Consider the following 21,621-nt stretch of genomic DNA (forward strand, 5'->3'; position numbering starts at 1 on the left):
TCTCATGGAAAGAGTATGTGTTTGTATACTCAGTGTATTTTACTTGTAGTTTTAGGTGTAGTTTATTTTTTTCTCAGTAAAAGGGCTCTTGTCACTTGAATCAACAAAACTATTAAAACAGAATAAATTACGACAAACTTGAATGTTTTTTTTCTTTCAATACATCTGTTCATGTCATTTTGTTCTTCATATACAATACTGTATAATATTGCTGCTCTCTGGGTCCGGGATTCAATCCAATCACACTTTGTCGACATTGTTCCACGCACAATTGACCTAGCGTCGTCCGGGTTAGGGAGGGTTTGGCCATCCTTGTCTCATTGCGCAACAGCGACTCCTGTGGCGGGCCGGGCGCAGTGCGCGCTAACCAAGGTTGCCAGGTGCACGGTGTTTCCTCCGACACATTGGTGCGGCTGGCTTCCGGGTTGGATGCGCGCTGTGTTAAGAAGCAGTGCGGCTTGGTTGGGTTGCGTCCTCCGATACACATGACTTTCAACCTTCGTCTCTCCCGAGCCCGTATGGGAGTTGTAGCGATGAGACAAGATAGTAGCTACTAAACAATTGGATACCACAAAATTGGGGAGAAAAAGGGGTAAAATTAAAACAGAAAAAGACATTGTTCCTGCCTTTGTGGAGACCACATTCGCATATGTTGGCTCAATTGGAAATTACCTTTAAATGGCACATACTGACAAAGCTCAATCAGATTGAATCCGGGCCTAAATCTGTGCTTCTTACTGAAATATTGTGATGCGGATAATGTCAACCTCTTAAAATAAGGGTTCTGGAACAACAAACCAATAAAGCTGCTTGACGTTCTTTTTAATGTGTCTTTTTATGACAGTTTTGTGGTGGGTTTCCCCCCCCTCACAAATAGTAACAAAATAAGAGACCTGATACATAACCTATTTTACAAGACAAATAGCTAACATGTTGTGGAACCAGTTCACAATTTTGTTTTTATCTGTGGTCATTCATCAGAAGTTCAATAACCTCATTCTTTAGTCTTCTGCATAGTTCATTAATATCATACTTAGATATTTCTCCATATAGTTAAGGCCATGGTCTTACTGTGCATCCTCAAACTTGACCATTCCCAAGGGAAGAGGGTTAACCTTGGTTGTGTTCATTAGGGCACGCCGTAGCAACGGAAATCAAAAAATAGACTTGTCCAATAAAGGCTAAGGGAGTACTTTTACATTTCACCTTGTTTTCTTCCATTTGTGCCAATCTAACACGACCCAGCTCATGATTCAAAGAGTATGTCACTGCCATGCCTCTCACAATTAGACAGTGCTTCTTTCCCAGCCATTGATTAGTTCTATGCGAAAAAGCTATTGATCTTCTTAATGGCGTAATCAAATCTACACCAACTCCTGTTTTAATTATTTTAGTCCGCTCGGTTAGTGTGATAAAAGATTTTAACATTACCTTTGAAGCAAGAGAGTCAGTGAATGACTGAATTGGTGTAGATCTGAGTGTCATACCAGGCTGTCTGGGAGAGCAGTCGCTCTTACTGTGAGTTCTCTGATGCATAGTATATAAAGATAGATCATGCCCTCTTAATAATGCTCAGACATCAGATTTGAATTAAACAAATTAATTATGTGTCTCAGTAAACAGATGAAGGCAGTCACATGGTTCACATGGTGGGGAAAAACGAGCCTTGACAATGTAGTTGTATGCAATAGCTACAAACGGATCAAAGTATCCTTAGAAAGTCCTTGTGTACAGCTATCAGTTCAAATGATCATTAAAAGCTCCTTGGTTCTCATTCATCTTAAAAAAGGCATTTCACCCTGTTAGCTTGTGTGTTGTGGTCTCTAGCCTATATAACAGCATTCACCATTTGTAGTCAGAGCATCTTGTGGTTAATCAGAATGAAACTCTTAGAAAAATGCAAACCTCTCAGCTCTGCGCTAACTGGTTTAAAGTAGTGCACCACAGTATGTAGGACATAGGGAGCCATTTAGGATATATTAAGGGGAATGAGAACCACACCACTGTTTGAGGCTACACACTGAGAAGGCAATGGAAAACTCATTTTTAAAAACAAATGATAGTAAATTATCTCCAATAGGAGCAAGGACCAATTTAAATAGCTGGTACACCAATGAAGGTTGTCAAAACGTAGTGCTCTCTATACTTTAGCAAATAATAAACATTTGTACGTCCCAAATGGCATCCTATTTCCCTATATAGTGCAGAGCCATAGGAATCTGGTCAAAAGTAGTGCAATCTGTAGGGAATAAGGTTCCATTTTAAGTGCAATTTGCATTTTTCTATCATGAACCCTGTTCTGGAGGCAGCTCTGCAGAGTGGTCACTAGCTGCCACAGTCATAAAATCTGATTTGAAATCTAATCTTAACCACACTGCTAACCCTTATGCCTAACCCTAAACTAAAATTAAATAATAGCCCATTTCTTTCTTTGCAGCTAGCCTATCTAAGCGGAAATAGCTCAGTTCTGCCTCCAGGACAAGATTCATGAAAATAAACGTCAACCTGCATTTAGAACAGATCCATGTGATCATTCATTATAGGATGTATGTACTTCAGATTTGGAAACTAATCTGCTTTTTGGATTATTGGTAAAATGTACATGTTGCAGTGTGATAGTGAAGTTGGGATAATGATTTGTGGTCTGCTTGTTTGCTCTGTTCCCTGAATCCTGTACACACAACTTTCCAAGGGGCAGAAAGAATCTCTTCAGTGGCAAAAGTTCATACGTGCATTCATAAGACACTTCATAAAGGTTATATTACAAATCAATCCGGAGACCAGCTCCTTCAAAGGATACAATCTATCATAGAAAAAATATTTTTTCCTCTTTGTTCATAGGGTAGAGTGCCTTCAATCTATCATACAAAGATGTCTCTTTTTGGTGATCAAGTTTAAGTCCTCCTTATAATATCTCACTTATCTGCCCAGGGATGAGGGTCCCTTCTGTATCTGTTTCAGGGGCCAGAGGGTCCACATCACAGCCGGTGGAGTCAGGGAAGGTGTCAGAGGGAGGACACTCCTGGCTGTTGTTGACAGCGTCTAACACCTCCTGCTCCATCTCCTCTTCTAGACTTCCAAAGCGCTCCACCACACAGTGGGCTGTGAGCCTGGCCTCTGGGTCATGGTCCCAACACTCAGTGATGGTGGCACACAGTAGATTCATCCCCTGCAGTTTGGAAGAGCAATACCAGGAAGGTTTGATTATTGACAACCAGCGTTGGGTTCAAGGAAGTAAAAAGAAAATGTATACAGTTGAAGTCGGAAGTTTACATACACCTTAGCCAAATACATTAACTCCGTTTTTCACAATTCCTGACATTTAATCCTAGTAAGGATTTCCTGTCTTGGGTCAGTTAGGATCACCTCTTTATTTTAAGAATGTGAAATGTCAGAATAATAGTAGAGAATTATTTATTTCAGCTTTTATTTCTTTCACCGCATTCCTAGTGGGTCAGAAGTTTACATACACTCAATTAAAGCATTGCCTTTAAATTGTTTAACTTGGGTCAAACATTTTGGGTAGCCTTCCACAAGTTTCCCACAATAAGTTGGGTAAATTTTGGCCCATTCCTCCTGACAGAGCTGGATAACTGAGTCAGGTTTGTAGGCCTCCATGCTCACACATGCTTTGTCAGTTCTGCCCACACATTTTCTATAGGATCGAGGTCAGGGCTTTGTGATGGCCACTCCAATAACTTGACTTTGTTGTCCTTAACCTCTTGAAGCTAGGGGGCACTATTTTTATGTTTGGAAAAATAACGTTCCCAAAGTAAACGGCCTATTTCTCAGGACCATAAGCTAGAATATGCATATAATTGACAGATTATGATAGAAAACACGAATGTTTCCAAAACTGTCAAAATATTGTCTGTGAGTATAACAGAACTGATATTGCAGGCGAAACCCTGAGGAAAATCCAATCAGGAAGTGCCTCTTATTTTGAAACCTCTCTGTTCCTATGCATGCCTATCCTCCATTTAAAGGGATATCAACCAGAGTCATTTTTCTCTGGCTTGCCTAAGGTGTCAGTCTTTAGACATCGTTTCAGGCTTTTATTTTGAAAAATTAGCGTGAAAGATCACATTGCGTAAGTGGATAGGTGGGGACTCTCAGAGTGAGTTTTTGTGCTACAGAGTAAAGCCGCCATTGTTCCTCCCGCTGTTATTGAAAAACCTACACACTCGGTTGATATATTATCGAATATATATTTTAAAAACTACCTGAGGAATGATTATAAAAAAACTTTCCGCCTGCATTGCCGTGACCGCTCTTTCCTGTGGATTTCTGAACATAATGCGACAAACAAACGTTGGTATTTTGGGTATAAAAGTAATCTTTATGGAACAAAAGGAACATTTGTTGTGTAACTGGGAGTCTCGTGAGTGAAAACATCCGAAGATCATCCAAGGTAAACGGTTCATTTGATTGCTTTTCTGATTTTCGTGACCAAGCTTCCTGATGCTAAGTGTACATAATGCTATGCTAGGCTATCGATATATTTACACAAACGCTTGGATTGCTTTCGCTGTGAAGCATCATTTCAAAATCTGAGACGACGGGTGGATTAACAAAAGGCTAAACTGTGTTTTGCAATATTGCACTTGTGATTTCATGAATATGAATATTTAGTAATATTATTTGACTGTTGCACTATGCTATTCAGCGGTTGCTGACAAATGATCCCGCGACAGGGATGAGTAGGGTCAAGTTAAGCCATTTTGCCACAACTTTTAAAGTATGCTTGGGGTCATTACCCATTTGGAAGACCCATTTGCAACCAAGCTTTAACTTCCTGACTGATGTCTTGCTTCAATATATCCACATAATTTTCCTCCCTCATGACGCCATCTATTTTGTGAAATGCACCAGTCCCTACTGCAGTAAAGCACCCCCACAATCTGATGCTGCCACCCCTGTGCTTCACGTGGCCATAATCACCATCGTTATGTTTGGAGGAAAAAGGGGGAGGCTTGCAAGCTGAAGAACACTAATAGTTCTATTTTTGTTTTATCACTTTTTGGACATTTCTCCAAAAAGTACTATCTTCGTCCCCATGTGCAGTTGCAAACTGTAGTCTGGCTTTTTTATGGCGGTTTTGGAGCAGTGGCTTCTTCCTTGCTGAGCGGCCTTTCAGGTTATGTGGATATCGATACTTTTGTACCTGTTTCCTCCAGCATCTTCATAAGGTCCTTTGCTGTTGTTTTGGGATTGATTTGCACTTCTCGCACCAAAGTACGTTAATCTCTAGGAGACAGAACGCGTCTCCTTCCTGAGCGGTATGACGGCTGTGTGGTCCCATGGTGTTTATACTTGCATACTATTGTTTGTACAGATGAACGTGGTACCTTCAGGCATTTGGAAATTGCTCCCAAGGATGAAACAGGTTTGTGGAGGTCTACAATTTTTTTTCTGAGGTCTTGGCTGATTTCTTTTGATTTTCCCATGATGTCAATCAGAGGCACTGAGTTTGAAGGTAGGCCTTGAAACACATCCACAGGTACACCTCCAATTGACTCAAATTATGTCAATCATCCTATCAGAAGCTTCTAAAGCCATGACATCATTTCCTGGAATTTTCCAAGCTGTTTAAAGGCACAGTCAACTTAGTGTATGTAAACTTCGGACCCACTGGACTTGTGATACAGCGAATTAATCTGTCTGTTAACAATTGTTGGAAAAATTACTTGTGTCATGCACAAAGTAGATGTTCTAACCAACTTGCCAAAACTATAGTTTGTTAACAAGACATTTGTGGAGTGGTTGAAATACACGTTTTAATGACTCCAACTTAAGCGTATGTTAACTTCCGACTTCAACTGTATTTACAGTTTTTCGGTTTACTTCCTCTTTTGGCTGGAATGGAATTGACCCCAAACCTGTTCACAACCAGAGCTTTTATTTATGATCAATGTGATTATCATTCAAGCTGGAATTCAATCGGAAACCGTGCTATAACGCACTTCACATTTAAAGGTAATTTCTAATTCAAATCAAATTTTATTTGTCACATACACATGGTTAGCAGATGTTAATGCGAGTGTAGCGAAATGCTTGTGCTTCTAGTTCCGACAATGCAGTGATAACCAACAAGTAATCTAACTAACAATTCCAAAACTACTGTCTTATACACAGTGTAAGGGGATAAAGAATATGTACATAAGGATATATGAATGAGTGATGGTACAGGGCAGCATACAGTAGATGGTATCGAGTACAGTATATACATATGAGATGAGTATGTAGACAAAGTAAACAAAGTGGCATAGTTAGTGGCTAGTGATACATGTATTACATAAGGATGCAGTCGATGATATAGAGTACAGTATATACGTATGCATATGAGATGAATAATGTAGGGTAAGTAACATTATAAGGTAGCATTGTTTTAAAGTGGCTAGTGATATATTTACATCATTTCCCATCAATTCCCATTATTAAAGTGGCTGGAGTTGGGTCAGTGTCAATGTCAGTGTGTTTGCAGCAGCCACTCAATGTCAGTGGTGGCTGTTTAACAGTCTGATGGCCTTGAGATAGAAGCTGTTTTTCAGTCTCTCAGTCCCAGCTTTGATGCACCTGTACTGACCTTGCCTTCTGGATGATAGCGGGGTGAACAGGCAGTTGCTCGGGTGGTTGATGTCCTTGACGATCTTTATGGCCTTCCTGTAACATCGGGTGGTGTAGATGTCCTGGAGGGCAGGTAGTTTTCCCCGGTGATTCGTTGTGCAGACCTCACTACCCTCTGGAGAGCCTTACGGTTGAGGGCGGAGCAGTTGCCGTACCAGGCGGTGATACAGCCCGCCAGGATGCTCTCGATTGTGCATCTGTAGAAGTTTGTGAGTGCTTTTGGTGACAAGCTGAATTTCTTCAGCCTCCTGAGGTTGAAGAGGCGCTGCTGCGCCTTCTTCACGACGCTGTCAGTGTGAGTGGACCAATTCAGTTTGTCTGTGATGCGTATGCCGAGGAACTTAACTTGCTACCCTTAACTTGCTACCCTAATTGAGCCGACATCTCCAGGCTTGTCCTTGAATGCGATCTCAGCGAACATGGTAACATTTCCTTTAAAACCTGCATTGTCGACTAGAGCAATCGGATTGAATTCTGGCCTGAATTCACTGAGAAGTGCTGACTACCCAGTTCCCTCACCACGCTCTCACACGTACGCACGCCCGCAAACACACAGTTTACCTGATGTGTTGTCCAGCTGGTGGGTATCTCAGGTCTGCCTCTGTCCCTCAGGACCAGGTCCCTCATGCTGTCCACACACGGCTGGTCACACACCTTAGAGCCAAACGGCGGCTCGTAACTCTTAACCTCTATGAAAATACAGGAAACACACTGTAAATCCTTTGTTATTTATCATCTATTCTACATTTACAGACGATGCTACTTTCATCAAAGTCTGAGTTAAGAACATTTACCCCTGACTTGGCCCATAATAGAATAGCTTATTGTACCTCCTATGACTTCACAGCGGGACACCATTTCCCAGAGGACCAGGGCCATGGAGTAGACATCCATCTGTTTAAAAGCCTCCAGATCCTCCAGATTCACTCTGGACTCCAACACCTCAGGGGCCATGTAGCGAGCTGTACCCACCTGGACAACAAGGACAGTGACCGTAGCTTAAACAAATTAACACTACATGAAGGGCCTTCTGATTCATTCTGGTTTTAGCACGGCTTTATAAACAATTTAATTCATATAGCATAGTTTTTATTCAACGGGGCATTCAACCATGACTCTACAATTTAATGTTATTTTCCATAATAATTATTTCAGATAGAGTAGTTATGTCAGAAGGCAGCATGCATAGGCCTACTGCTTAGTCAATTTAGCAGAACACTGATACAGGTTCCCTTAGCAACTACTTTGGTCATTTCACCTGTTTCACCTTACCTGGCCACTGTTGGCAAAGTCATCCACGGTGAGGGAGAGGTCCAGTCTCAGAGCCAGACCAAAGTCACAGAGGGCACACTCTCTCCGGCTTTTTACCACGATGTTGCTGCTCTTCAGATCACGGTGGGCCACCGGCACCTTGGGGATCCCACAAGGGGTGGTGTCACTGTGGAGGTGGGCCAATCCTCGAGCCACCGACCCAGCCATAGCACACAGCTCAGCCCAGCTCAATACATGGCCCGCCAGGAAGTCCTAATGAATGAATGACCCATCCCTCAGGATTATTTGACAACATTTTTATGAAATTGTATGTAAAATAAAATGTACTAGTTATCTCTTCTAGTCTTCTACTGAACCATATAACAACAATATACACTTAATCAACCTAGCAATAAACAAAACAAAGCTCAATCAAACTAACCTGTAGGTTTCCCAGGCCGTGGTAGGCCATGACCAGCCAGTACTGCCTCTGAGGGGAGCCGGAGGGCCCTCGCTCCTCTGCTGTCAGGAATTGAACCACATTTTCATGCTCCAGGTTGGCATCAGAGAAGATGGCCCTCTCGTTGCTCCAGGACACATACTCCACAGACGGGAAGATCTTGAAATCAAATAAACATTTATTCAAAGTATTATATAACATGAAAATGACACAAAAAACTACAGAACAAATGGGGGGGGGGTGAGAAAAAAGGGAAGAGGGAAAACCATCACCTTCACTGCCACCGTCTCATACTGAGGACCAGCTGCCTGGTGGTGGAGCCTGGCCCGCCACACCTCAGCAAACCTCCCTTTCCCCACCAAGGCTTCTAGCTGGATGGGTAGCTGCTCCGTGCTGTGGTTGAAGTTATGGGCCCGGACGGGAGACATGTCAGATGTAGCGTCGCTATTGATGGCTGACAGCTTGCCATGGCAGTCCTCACCGCCGGTGATGGCCTCCCCACTGAGTCCCTCTGGGATGTCCAAGGCCTGGTCAATTAATGAATTATATTTTTAGTTACGTATCAAGTGGCCTTTAGCTGCCCATCCCATATAGGATTACTTTACACCTTTTCACAAACAGTAATGTACAGTAGCTACATGACAATAAATGAAAAGCTTCCAGTTGGTTATGGCAGTGTCCCAAATGGCACCCTACTATTCCCTATATAGTGCATTACTTTTTACCAGGGACCTATGGGTTCTGCTCAAAAGTAGTGCACTATGTTGTAGGGAATAGGGTGCCATTTGGGTCTCAAAGTATATTTTTCCATACCTGGTAGATCCACCTACCTGGTAGTGTGTGCGTTTGGGAGCCCAGTCTTTGGGCTGCTTGCCGGGCTGTCTGGTACGGTACAGGTAGAAAGCCATGGTAGCGATGATAGCCACTAAACAGGGAGGGACCAGGCTGATCACCACCACTGGAATCACATCTTTACTCTTGAGCTTGGAAAAATCTGAGGACACAGTTAAAAACAATTTGAAGACAACATGGAATCGGATCATGGGTTAGTATACATTACTAGTACATTCTGGAATTACATTATAAATGCCTATTTTTCCTCAAATTGCATTTTTTATTAATATACAATTGTAAATTAATATTTTTCAAATAAAATGTTCTGGTTGCACCATGTACTGCCTGGTTCCAGAATAAAATAAGTGGTTACCATTGGAGCCCTTGTCGAATATAAGCTTATCGTTGCACTCGTGTTCTCCTAGGCAGCCACAAACGAACAGGACCCCATCCTCAGAGGGCTGAGGAGCCATCACACACTCGTTGGAGGAGTAGTTTGACAACATGATATTCTCCAGTGGCTGCTGGGGCTGGTGGCATAACGTCTTCACACTCATACTCTCATTGTCCTTCCGCCTGGGACACAGATGAAGACACTAACAGATGTTAAAGCTGTACACGCAGTCATACACTCACATGCACAGATCAATTATAAAGTTACTTATCAAACTAGTAAACTGAATTTAGTTAGGCATTTTACAATAGGAAAATGTCTCTGGGAAAACCTATAGTTGACTTTTGACTTTGTGGTTTTGTTTGGATTGGTTATGTACAGTGGGGAGAACAAGTATTTGATAACCTGCAAAATCGTCAGTGTTTCCTACTTACAAAGCATGTAGAGGTCTGTAATTTTTTTCATAGGTACACTTCAACTGTGAGAGGTGGAATCTAAAACAAAAATCCAGAAAATCACATTGTAAGATTTTAAAGTAATTAATTTGCATTTTATTGCACCTCTCCACAATGTCCAAGACCAGAGAGCTGTGTAAGGACATCAGGGATAAAATTGTAGACCTGCACAAGGCTGGGATGGGCTACAGGACAATAGGCAAGCAGCTTGGTGAGAAGGCAACTTTTGGCGCAATTATTAGAAAATGGAAGAAGTTCAAGATGACGGTCAATCACCCTCAGTCTGGGGCTCCATGCAAGATCTCACCTCGTGGGGCATCAATGATCATGAGGAAGGTGAGGGACCAGACCAGAACTACATGGCAGGACCTGGTCAATGACCTGAAGAAAGCTGGGACCACAGTCTCAAAGAAAACCATTAGTAACACACTACGCCGTCATGGATTCAAATCCTGCAGCGCACGCAAGGTCCCCCTGCTCAAGCCAGCGCATGTCCAGGCCCGCCTGAAGTTTGCCAATGGATGATCCAGAGGAGGAATGGGAGAAGGTCATGTTGTCTGATGAGACAAAAATAGAGCTTTTTGGTCCAAACTCCACTCGCCGTGTTTGGAGGAAGAAGAAGGATGAGTACAACCCCAAGAACACCATCCCAACCGTGAAGCATGGAGGTGGAAACATCATTCTTTGGGGATGCTTTTCTGCAAAGGGGACAGGACGACTGCACCGTATTGAGGGGAGGATGGATGGGGCCATGTATTGCGAGATCTTGGCCAACAACCTCCTTTCCTTAGTAAGAGCATTGAAGATGGGTCGTGGCTGGGTCTTCCAGCATGACAACGACCCGAAACACACAGCCAGGGCAACTAAGGAGTGGCTCCGTAAGAAGCATCTCAAGGTCCTGGAGTGGCCTAGCCAGTCTCCAGACCTAAACCCAATAGAACATCTTTGGAGGGAGCTGAAAGTCCGTATTACCCAGCGACAGCCCCGAAACCTGAAGGATCTGGAGAATGTCTGTATGGAGGAGTGGGCCAAAATCCATGCTGCAGTGTGTGCAAACCTGGTCAAGAACAACAGGAAATGTATGATCTCTGTAATTGCAAACACAGGTTTCTGTACCAAATATTAAGTTCTGCTTTTCTGATGTATCAAATACTTATGTCATGCAATAAAATGCAAATGAATTACTTAAAAATCATACAATGTGATTTTCTGGATTTTTGTTTTAGATTCCCGTCTCTCACAGTTGAAGTGTACCTATGATAAAAATTACAGACCTCTACATGCTTTGTAAGTAGGAAAACCTGCAAAATCGGCAGTGTATCAGATACTTGTTCTCCCCACTGTATGTATTTGCGTGGATTGGAAGTTTTTATTTTACAAATGGTCAATCCAATCTGCCTTTGTATCCTGCCAACAACAACACCCGACTTAATAACACTAGTCTCTTTCAATTTGCATGTGTCCCAAATTACATGCCCATAGTGCTCTGGTCAAAAGTAGTGCACTATATAGGGGTGCCATTTGGGACACTATCTCTGTCATTCAGAAGTCAGCAGATAGTTTCTCCCCTCGTAGGAAGTCTAAGATCAATAATGTGTACCAAACGGCACACTATTCCCTATAAAGTGCACTACTTTTGACCGGGATCAAAGACCCTTTATTACTGTAGAGCAGGGATCGGCAACTTTTATGGGGGTGGGGGCCACAAAAAATCTGACCTCATCACGATGGGCCACAGTCACAGTTCTGCATTCTGACATCCATACCCAAACATGCAGTCAGGGCCGGACCTAGCCTTTTTGGGGCCCGAAGTTAAATTGTAAAAGGGTGCCCTCCCTGCTGTAGAGGTTTGACCACTAGGGCCCAGCATACCAGACGGTGAGCAACATTCAAATAAAGCCAAAATGAACTTTGTCCTCCTCATCGCAAACACCCCACTCACCATCATTTCTTATCAGTATCATTCATTAAAGAAACACATCCTACAGTTCCATTAATGTTTATGAGCAACATTTGTTTTGTCTGGGATACACATACAAACATATGGATCAGCTATATATCCTGTTTACCGAGAGTTCAATAAATGTCATGATGAGGATAATTATTAAAGTAGAGGAGCATAACAGTCCAGTAAGGGAGTATATTGGGAAATATACCTTGTCAAAATATATTTTATAGAATGGGAAGCTATCAGCTAAACCAGATCAATATTACTAGTTGTATGTACTGTACAGTACAAGTCAAACATTTTGACACACCTACTCATTCAAGGGATTTTCTTTATTTTTACTATTTTCTACATTGTAGAATAATAGTGAAGACATCAACACTTTGAAATAATACACATTGAATCATGTAGTAACCAAAAAAAGTGTTGAACAAATCAAAATATTTTTTATATTTGAGATTCTTCGAAGTAGCCACCCTTTGCCTTGATGACAGCTTTGCACACTTGGCATTCTCTCAACCAGATTCATGAGGAATGCTTTTCCCACATATGCTGAGCACTTGTTGGCTGCTTTTCCTTCACTCTGCGGTCCAACTTCAAAATATCTTTAATGTTTTTAATGTGAGAGTGAGAGCTCTGGTGCAAAAGATTCATTTATTATACTGTATATGGCAAATAAACTTTAACTTGGGAGATAGTCCTTTGATGAAAAACGTCACACTTACCATATTGCAATGCAAATCTCTTCACTCAGAGTACAGAAGGAGGAGAGGGAGCAGTTGGTATAACACACACTGTCCTCACAGATAGGGCTGGAGTAGTCACACCACTTACACAGGTTGGTCTTGATGTGTGTGAAGGAGAGGATAGGAAGACCTGTGGAATACACACACACAAACACTAATCAGAACAAATCACTTCTGGCTTTGAATAAAATGACTGGCACAAAACAGAACTATAGACTAGGCTTGATTCAATGCGTATTGCCAAAGTTCAGGATTATAGTGCGATTGAAATTTAAAGGTAATTCACGATTGAGCCGACATAATGCAGCATTTACCGTGAATGCAGTCTCTGCTGACACGGAAACATTGCCTTTAAATTTCAATCACGCTGGAGCAAAGATCTTCAGCATTACGGAATGAATATGGCTCTTAGGACACCAATCTGACAAAGGTTCTGCTGTTTAGAGCGCACCCTCTTTATTGTGACAAGCTACATTAGATAGATTGCAGACTCAGTTCTGGTTCATCTAGTGAAGGGGAGGTGTGCATCAAAAATGCTTAAAGCCAAGGACAGGGATAGGATATCCATTATGTATGAAGGTCTGCTGTAACGCTCGTCGTTGGGAGAGAGAGAGGAGGACCAAGGCGCAGCGTGGTAAGTATTCATATTTCTTAATGAAAACGAACACTCGAACAAAAACAACAAAACACGAGAACGAAACGAAAACAGTCTTGAACGGTGAAATACAAACACAGAACAGAAAATAAACACCCACGAAACACAGGTGGAAAAAGGCTACCTAAGTATGATTCTCAATCAGAGACAACTACCGACACCTGCCTCTGATTGAGAACCATACCAGGCCAAACTCAAAACACAACATAGAAAAATGAACATAGACAACCCACCCAACTCACACCCTGACCATACTAAAACAAAGACAGAAAAAATAACTAAGGTCAGAACATGACGTCTGCAGACATTGGCTGAGAGAAATTTATGATAAAAAGATTGTGGGGTCTGTTTTGTTAGACTTCGACATTATCAATCATAGTCTGATGCTGGCAAAACTTATGTCGTATGGCTTTACACCCCCTGCTATATTGTGGATAAAGACTTACCTGTCTAACAGAACACAGAGGGTGTTCTTGGAAGCCATCTCGAACATAATCCAGTTAGAATCAGGAATTCCCCAAGGCAGCTGTCTAGGCCCATTACTTTTAAAAATCTTTACTAATGAATTGCCACTGGCTCTGAGGAAAGCCAGAGTGTATGTATGCGGATGACTCAACACTATACATGTCAGCTACTACAGTGACTGAAATGACTGCAACACTTAAAGAGTTTCAGTTAATTTCAGAGGGGGTGGCAAGGAATAAACTAGTCCTAAATATTTCTTAAACTAAAAGCATTGTATTTGGGACAAATCATTCACTAAACCCTAAACCTCAACTAAATATTGTAAAAAATCATGTGGAAATTGAGCAAGTTGAGGTGACTAAACTGCTTGGAGTTACCCTGGATTGTAAACTGTCATGGTCTAAATGTATTGATACAACAGTAGCTAAAATGGGGAGAAGTAGGTCTATGATAAAGTGCTGCTCTACCTTCTTGACGTCACTGTCAACAAGGCACTACTACTGTTTAGTCGTGTGGTCAGGTGCCACAAAAAAGGACGTAGGAAAATATAAATTGTTTCAGAACAGGGCAGCACGGCTGGTCTTTGGATGTACACAGAGAGCTAATATTAATAATATGCATGTCAATCTCTCCTTGCTCAAAGTGGAGGAGAGATTGACTTCATCACGGCTTGTATTTATGAGAGGTATTGACATGTTGAATGCACCGAGATGTCTGTTTGAACTACTGGCGCACATCTCAGACACCCATGCATACCCCACAAGACATGCCACCAGAGGTCTCATCACAGTCCAGTTATGGAACAGCGGGGACTGTGAAGCAACACAAACATAGGCGCACACACACACACATCATAGCATACGCACTATACACACACACGTACATATGGATTTTGTACTGTATATATGTGGTAGTTGTGGAGTAGGGGCCTGAAGGCACACAGTCTGGATGGATGTTTTTAAAATTGTATACACCGCCTTAATTTTTCTGGACCCCAGGAAGAGTAGCTGCTGCCTTGGCACCAGCTAATGGGGATCCATAATAAATACAAATACAAATACATTGGGTTTGTTTTACTCAATGACCGTACTTTGAGGCAGCTTCCAAACCACATATATTATATTACATGCAATGAATTGTTCAAATCCCACCAGCAGTAGGCCTACCAAGAACAGCTGGAAGCTGAAGCTTCGGTAGATACTGGTTACTACACTGAACAAAAATATTAAACGCAACATGTAACAATTTCAAAGATTTTACTGAGTTACACTTCATATAAGGAAATCAGTCAATTTTAATAAATTCATTAGGCCATAATCTACGGATTTCACATGACTGGGAATACAGATATGCATCGGTTGGCCACAGATACCTTAAAAACCTCGAAAGAAAGAAGAAAGAACCTAAAATGACATACCCAAATCTAACTGCCTGTAGCTCAGGACCTGAAGCAAGGATATGCATATTCTTGATACCATTTAAAAGGCAACACTTAGACGTTTGTGGAAATGTGAAATTAATGTAGGAGAATATAACACATTAGATCTGGTAAAAGATAATACACTATACCATCATCTTTCAAATGCAAGAAAAAGGCCATCATTTATTATTCCAGCCCAGGCGCAATTTATATTTTGGCCACTTGATGGCCCTTTGTGCAAAGTGTTAGACTGATCCAATGAACCATTGCATAGACTGCAAAATGTGCCTAATTGGTTTATTAATACCTTTTCAAGTAAATAATTGTGCACTTTCCTCAAATAATAGCATGGTATTATTTCACTGTAATAGCTACGGTAAATTGGACAGTGCAGTTAGATTAATAAGAATTTAAGCTTTCTGACCATATCAGATATGTCTATGTCCTGGGAAATGTTTTTGTTACTTACAACCTCATGCTAATCACATTAGCCTACGTTAGCTCAACTGTCCCGCCGGGGGGACACCGATCCCGTAGAGGTATTGGCGGGAACTGGAACACGCTGTCGTACATGTCGATCCAGAGCATGCCAAACTTGCTCAATGGGTGACATGTCTGAATATGCAGCCCATAGAACTGGGAAATGTTTAGGAAATGTCCAGGAATTGTGTACAGATCCTTGAAATATGGGGCTGTGCATTATAATGCTGAAACATGAGGTGATGGCGGTGGATGAATGGCACGAAACAGGATTTCATCACATTATCTCTGTGCATTCAAATTTCCATCGATAAAATGCTATTTTTTGTTGTTGTCTGTAGCTTATTCCTGCACATACAACAACCCCACCAGCAAACCGCTCGCCCACACTATGCCATGCACGCTGTCTGCCATCTGCCCAGTACAGTTGAAACCAGTGGCCATCGAAGTTGAGCATTTTCCCACTGAAGTCGGTTACAACAACAAACTGCAGTCAGGTCAATATCCTGGTGAGGATGACGAGCATGCAGATGAGCTTCCCTGAGATGGTTTCTGACAGTTTGTGTAAACCCACAGTTTCATCAACTTTCCGGGTGGCTGGTCTCAGACGATCCCGCGGCTGAAGAAGCCAGATGTTGACGTCCTGGGCTGTTGTGGTTACACATGGTCTGCGGTTGTGAGGCCGGTTGGATGTACTGCCAAATTCTCTAAAACAACGTTGGAGGCGGCTTATGGTAGAGAAATGAACATTCAGTTCTCTGGCAACTGCTCTGGTGGACATTCCTGCAGTCAGCATGCCATTTGCATGCTCCCTCAAAACTTTTATTGTCATCAGCACAATGTGCACCTGTTTAATCAGTTTCTTGATATGCCACACCGGTCAGGTGGATGGATTATCTTGGCAAAGGAGAAATGCTCACTAAGAGGGATGTAAACAAATTTGTGCACAACATTTCAGAAAAACAAGCTTTTTGTGCTATTTCAGCACATGAAACCAGCACTTTACATGTTGTGTTTATATTTTTTTCTCAGTATAGTAGTTATTCAACATAGTCATTGCAATATTTTCTATATTGTATTGTATGGCCAACACAAGTTGTATTTGTAATATATTTTGAAAATATTTTCAAATGACTGTATGATTGAAAAATTGAACACAGCGAATATGTATTTGACCCAGGTTTGATTGAATGGGGGCTGTGCTGCATTGGTTTGACACAGGCTCTAGAAAGCATTACGAGCGTTCCTTCCCACGCATCTTGTATCTGCCGTCCCCTCCTTGTGCTGTGTTGCCACATCACAACAATATTAATGGCTGATTAAAGCCAGATGAGGGATTTTTTCACTCCCAGGGGGATGGTGATCTAACAAAACTACGCAAACATTAAAAGAAGCTGTACACATATTTCACGAAGGCTTCCAGATGTTGGCCAATGCCAACCAACAAAATATATATACACATACACACACACAAAAGAAAAAAGACAAAGGAGAAAGGGTGAAGAAAAAAGAAAAGAAAAACTAAAAAAGGCTGGCTAAGCAAAATCTTTCAACGTAAACTTTCAACTAATTAAAATCAGCAGTGACTGCTCCAGAAATAAATTGAAGCCAGAAGTTTCGGCGTGAGCCAAGTTTGAAGCTCAGCCCCTTTGTGTCTTTTTTTGTGTGTGTGTCTTATGGGAAATCCAACTGCTCTGCTGTGTGCTTACAGCCGGGAGGCCCAGGGATGTTGGCTGCATTTATTTGCTTTTCAGTTTCAGCCTCGGGTCTCAACTAACTCTCCCTGGTTCCCTATCAGTTTACCCATAAAAATAGAATGACTAGAATTGGCATCTAAATGCAAGTCAATCGGTTTGTAATGGGTGGATCTGTGACTCTTTCTATGAGTATACATATACAAATAAACACAGACACAGCGGGAGAGCTGAACGTTTGATGGTCCTAAAAATATCAACTAGATACTAACTTATCAGTTCCGTAAAAATGTGACCCCTAGAGAGTCAAATGTTTTCTGAATATTGTCTTGATCTCTCTTGTAGAAGACCAGACAACACCAAAACATACAATAGTTTGCCTGTTATGGGTAAATAAGAAAAACAAAACTCACAAATAATAATGAATTATTCCCATCTACACTCTTGTTTATTTAGTCCCCTTTTCCAGAGAAAACATATTAATGTCGTCCTATAGTCCACGTTTGTGCAATGTTTACTTGACCATGCGACAAATCTTGCTTCAAAACAGTCAGCCTTTGGTTTTATAAGTGACAGAATCTCAGCTGACCCCCACCAAGCGTAGTAACCAAACCAGGCCACTAGTTGGCCCATTCTACACCAACCAATCTCCCCATTATTGATGCAGCATGCTGAAATTTTTCTCCACAGGACTCAAAAGGAAAGTATTTCCTGATTAAATAGACAAGAACACAATTAAATTACCCAGGTGTAATGAACGTACGTCCTTTTGAGGGACCCCGCCTAGTCTCAAACAATAAATAACATTTACGCAGCCAGGTACTGTAGTTCTAACAATTATGTGATTTAGTCCAGTCTTAAAACTGGACCTTAATAAGCACAACACAATACATTTGTCAATATCCATAACATCAAAATAAAAACACATGAGAGAGATATGAAAATTGCATTAGATACATTTCTCTGATCTACAAGTCCAAGTGAAGCATCTTATTGTAGTCATCTTATTGTACACTCTTAGAAAAAAAATATGATATATATAATCTAAAAGGGTTCTTCGGCTGTCTCCATAGGAGGACCATTTGAAGAACACTTTTTGTTTCCATGTAGAGCGCATTCTACAGACAGTTCTACCTGGAACCCAAAAGGGTTCTGCCTGGAACCAAAAAGAGTTCTACCTGGAACCAGAAAGGGTTATCCTATGGGGACAGCTGAAGAATCATTTTGGAACCATTTTCTCGAAGCCAAAGGATCTGAATAAGAAGCTAAATCTATAAGAAGGTTTTCCCAAGACGGAGGTCATATAAGGGTCATAGTATTCACTGTTGTCATTTTTAAAAGGACCGTTATCTCATACCCAGCAATGAAAAGTGTTGTCCCAAATGGCACCTTATTCCCTATATAGTGCAGTGTGCACTACTTTTGGCATAGGGCTCTGGTCAAAAGTTGTTCATTATGTAGGGAATAGGGTGACATTTGGGATGCAAACAGGGGCTAAAAGAACACACAGGAGTCTGTATGTGTCCCCAGTGACCATCACAAGCTGGGCACAGAGAGAAGGAGGAGGGGGTGGAGAATAAAGGGGATTTCTACATCTTATTTTTGCCTGCTTAGGTCATCACAATCTTGTCATTATGGGCTGATGTGGGATGATGGAAGGTCAGGCTAGAGAACACAACACAAAGCTCATCATGTCACAGCACTCATTGTGCTCTGTGCTACTTCGCTCCCTCAATATCACTGAATATCATCAGCAAGCAGTAAGTATGCAACTTGTTATGTCCTCAAGAGTGCACACACTGAACATAGGTAATGTGAGAAGTTAAAACCATACACAATTCAAAAGAAGAATTGCTCAACTCTTACTAAGTTCTATAGTGGGAATGTCAATGAGTTATAAATTGGTGCTATAGCCCGGGATTCATTTTCTTCATAACATATGAGAAGTTCACCATTACCTCTTTAGTACTTACATGACCTCTGTACTCCTCCTCAACCTACAGTTTATCTATGTATTGTGTCACTTTGCTTCCTCAAAATAACTTGTAAGTATCAAGTGTGCAACTTTGTAAGTCCTCTAGAGCACACACTGGGGCAGCAGGTAGGCTAGTGGTTAGAGCGTTGGACTAGTAACCGAAAGGTTGCAAGATTGAATCCCCAACAAATTAAAAATCTGTCATTCTACCCCTGAACAAGGCAGTTAACCCACTGTTCCTAGGCCATCGTTGAAAATAAGAATTTGTTCTTCACTGACTTGCCTAGTTAAATAAAATGGGTGAAGTTTCTCTACTTCTTGGTATACAGTTTCTACATGAGCTCCGAACTCCTCAATCTATGCTTCAATCTTGTATTCCCTGAGGAGAAGTGCCCCTGTTTGCATGCAACAGGGATAATTGAGCCTCAGAATCGATTTCCTGTTTGGAACTTTCCATTACAGATGGCAGCAGTAAAAAAATGTATGTGGTCACTTTGCATCAAAGTTCTATTACATCGTTTCATCATCACAACTACTGACACTCTTGTTCTAATTAACTAGTTAATTTCTTTTGATTCAAAGTTATGATCAAGCCCTGTTTGAGCAAAATGTTTCATGTTTTTTTATGTAATTAAATACAATAACCCTAATGTTTGTATGTTGTTGTTTTAACTTATTGACTTCATATTCAAATCATTTCAGAAATTGTGGGAAATTGTTTGAGACAAATGTTAAGAGTTAGTTAAGTTTACTTCAGATTCCCTAAATAGTGGCACCACTGAACATGAGAGTAAACAATCAAGTGAAATTATATTCTAAACATTCAAACTATGCTGATAATAAATAACAGGCATAGCTAAAGAACTGTTAAGTGTCAGAAATATGTTTTTCACCAGATTGGATGACTTGGATCGTTCAGTCATTCCCATTTTATTATGTGCCTTCAGAGGTTCTTAGGCATCTTCCTACTATTGACTGAGTTTAGGTGACTGTCACGACATCATTTAGTTGGACAGTACCTAGGTAGAGCACATACAAATGATATGTTACATGGGGTAAAACTACTGGTTTAATAACGCTACACTGAATACATGTTTTAATTCAAACAAATCCACAGAAGAAAAGAAAGAAAGAAATTATAGTTATTTACTTATTTATTTTTGCATTAGGCTATTCCATCACATATATGATATTGAGAAAATTACCCCGAAGTCACTTTTCCACTGAAGAAAGGGCAAGAAAACGAAAAGTCGCATTTCATAAATATACGTTTTGAGCATCTGTTTTACACGACCAGAACCTCCCTTGAATAAACATTTGATCCCCCTCCCCCTTCACAACTTCACCAGATTGAAGAAACAATGGACACGGAACACTTAAAAGTGAATACGGAGTGAGTAAGCGAATAAAAAAATACTTACAGAAAGACAGAAGAACAATATTCACTGCCGAGAATCTCCAGCACCCCATAATATTGACATTAAAAAAATAACCTGATTAAAACGTCGTGGTCGCACTGTATTTGTCTATGTATTTGGGAACGTGAGTAGTAAGATAGACGTTCATTTAGCTTATTGAAGTCGTATTCAGTGAAACAACTGGTTGGGCTCGGGGCTTTTGGCTGGAGTTCCGTGTAGGCGGATCCAGATGTTTTTCATCCAGCTGTGTTAAGGGACCCGCCCAGGAACTGGACTTCATTAATCGGATCCTAAACCCAGTAGAATTTGGGTTGACACGGGACGTGTAGTAGGATCATAGTAGGTTATATGAAATAATACTAATAACACTAATAATTATTAATATTATTATTATTACAGCTCAGAATAGGCCTAAGCATTTTTGAAAATGGAGGGTCTAATTGTCTCCAATTGTAGGCTATAGCCTAGTAGGCCTATTTATATCTGCCAAGTGTGAGTTGTGCTGTGTGTGGTTTATTGTGTATTTATTATCTTATTGCATGCCACAACCGAAATTTCTTCCAGGAAAAAGTTATTTTATTCCATTCACTTTGAGCTAGCAATAACAGCCTATGTTACACTTTCACTGTGCGTTATAATGCAACATATTGTTATTTTTGTAACACCTACACTAAAGGGGTTTGAGTTTATAAATAGTTAAACTATGTAATAAACAGTTAATACACAATGTTTGTGTGATTATATTTTGGTTGTTGTCGAATATTGGCATTGCTGCTATTGGCAGTATCCTTACCTAACC

At 41.0% G+C, this 21,621-nt stretch overlaps 1 protein-coding gene across 4 annotated transcripts in view; it reads right to left on the reverse strand.

Annotated features, from left to right (window-relative positions):
* Positions 1 to 801: 801 nt before the first annotated feature.
* Positions 802 to 21,621, reverse strand: part of LOC118366880 (TGF-beta receptor type-2) — a 33,497-nt gene continuing 12,677 nt past the window's right edge. The window contains exons 1-11 of one of the 4 annotated variants that reach the window (XM_052493537.1): positions 13,167 to 13,399; positions 12,695 to 12,845; positions 10,001 to 10,060; positions 9,546 to 9,748; positions 9,169 to 9,332; positions 8,611 to 8,865; positions 8,321 to 8,497; positions 7,900 to 8,151; positions 7,458 to 7,599; positions 7,189 to 7,316; positions 802 to 3,169 (exon numbers count right to left, since the gene is read on the reverse strand). In XM_052493537.1, the coding sequence (XP_052349497.1) occupies positions 2,906 to 3,169; positions 7,189 to 7,316; positions 7,458 to 7,599; positions 7,900 to 8,151; positions 8,321 to 8,497; positions 8,611 to 8,865; positions 9,169 to 9,332; positions 9,546 to 9,729 (1,566 nt within the window). In that variant the 5' untranslated portion in view covers positions 9,730 to 9,748; positions 10,001 to 10,060; positions 12,695 to 12,845; positions 13,167 to 13,399 and the 3' untranslated portion in view covers positions 802 to 2,905. Of the gene's footprint in view, positions 3,170 to 7,188; positions 7,317 to 7,457; positions 7,600 to 7,899; positions 8,152 to 8,320; positions 8,498 to 8,610; positions 8,866 to 9,168; positions 9,333 to 9,545; positions 9,749 to 10,000; positions 10,061 to 12,694; positions 12,846 to 13,166; positions 13,400 to 20,825; positions 21,187 to 21,621 lie in introns of those variants that run through there. The other 3 variants (XM_035749682.2, XM_035749685.2, XM_035749684.2) reach the window with 3 other exon arrangements.

This window comes from Oncorhynchus keta, chromosome 34 (assembly GCF_023373465.1).
Source record: "Oncorhynchus keta strain PuntledgeMale-10-30-2019 chromosome 34, Oket_V2, whole genome shotgun sequence".
NCBI classification, from domain to species: domain Eukaryota; kingdom Metazoa; phylum Chordata; class Actinopteri; order Salmoniformes; family Salmonidae; genus Oncorhynchus; species Oncorhynchus keta.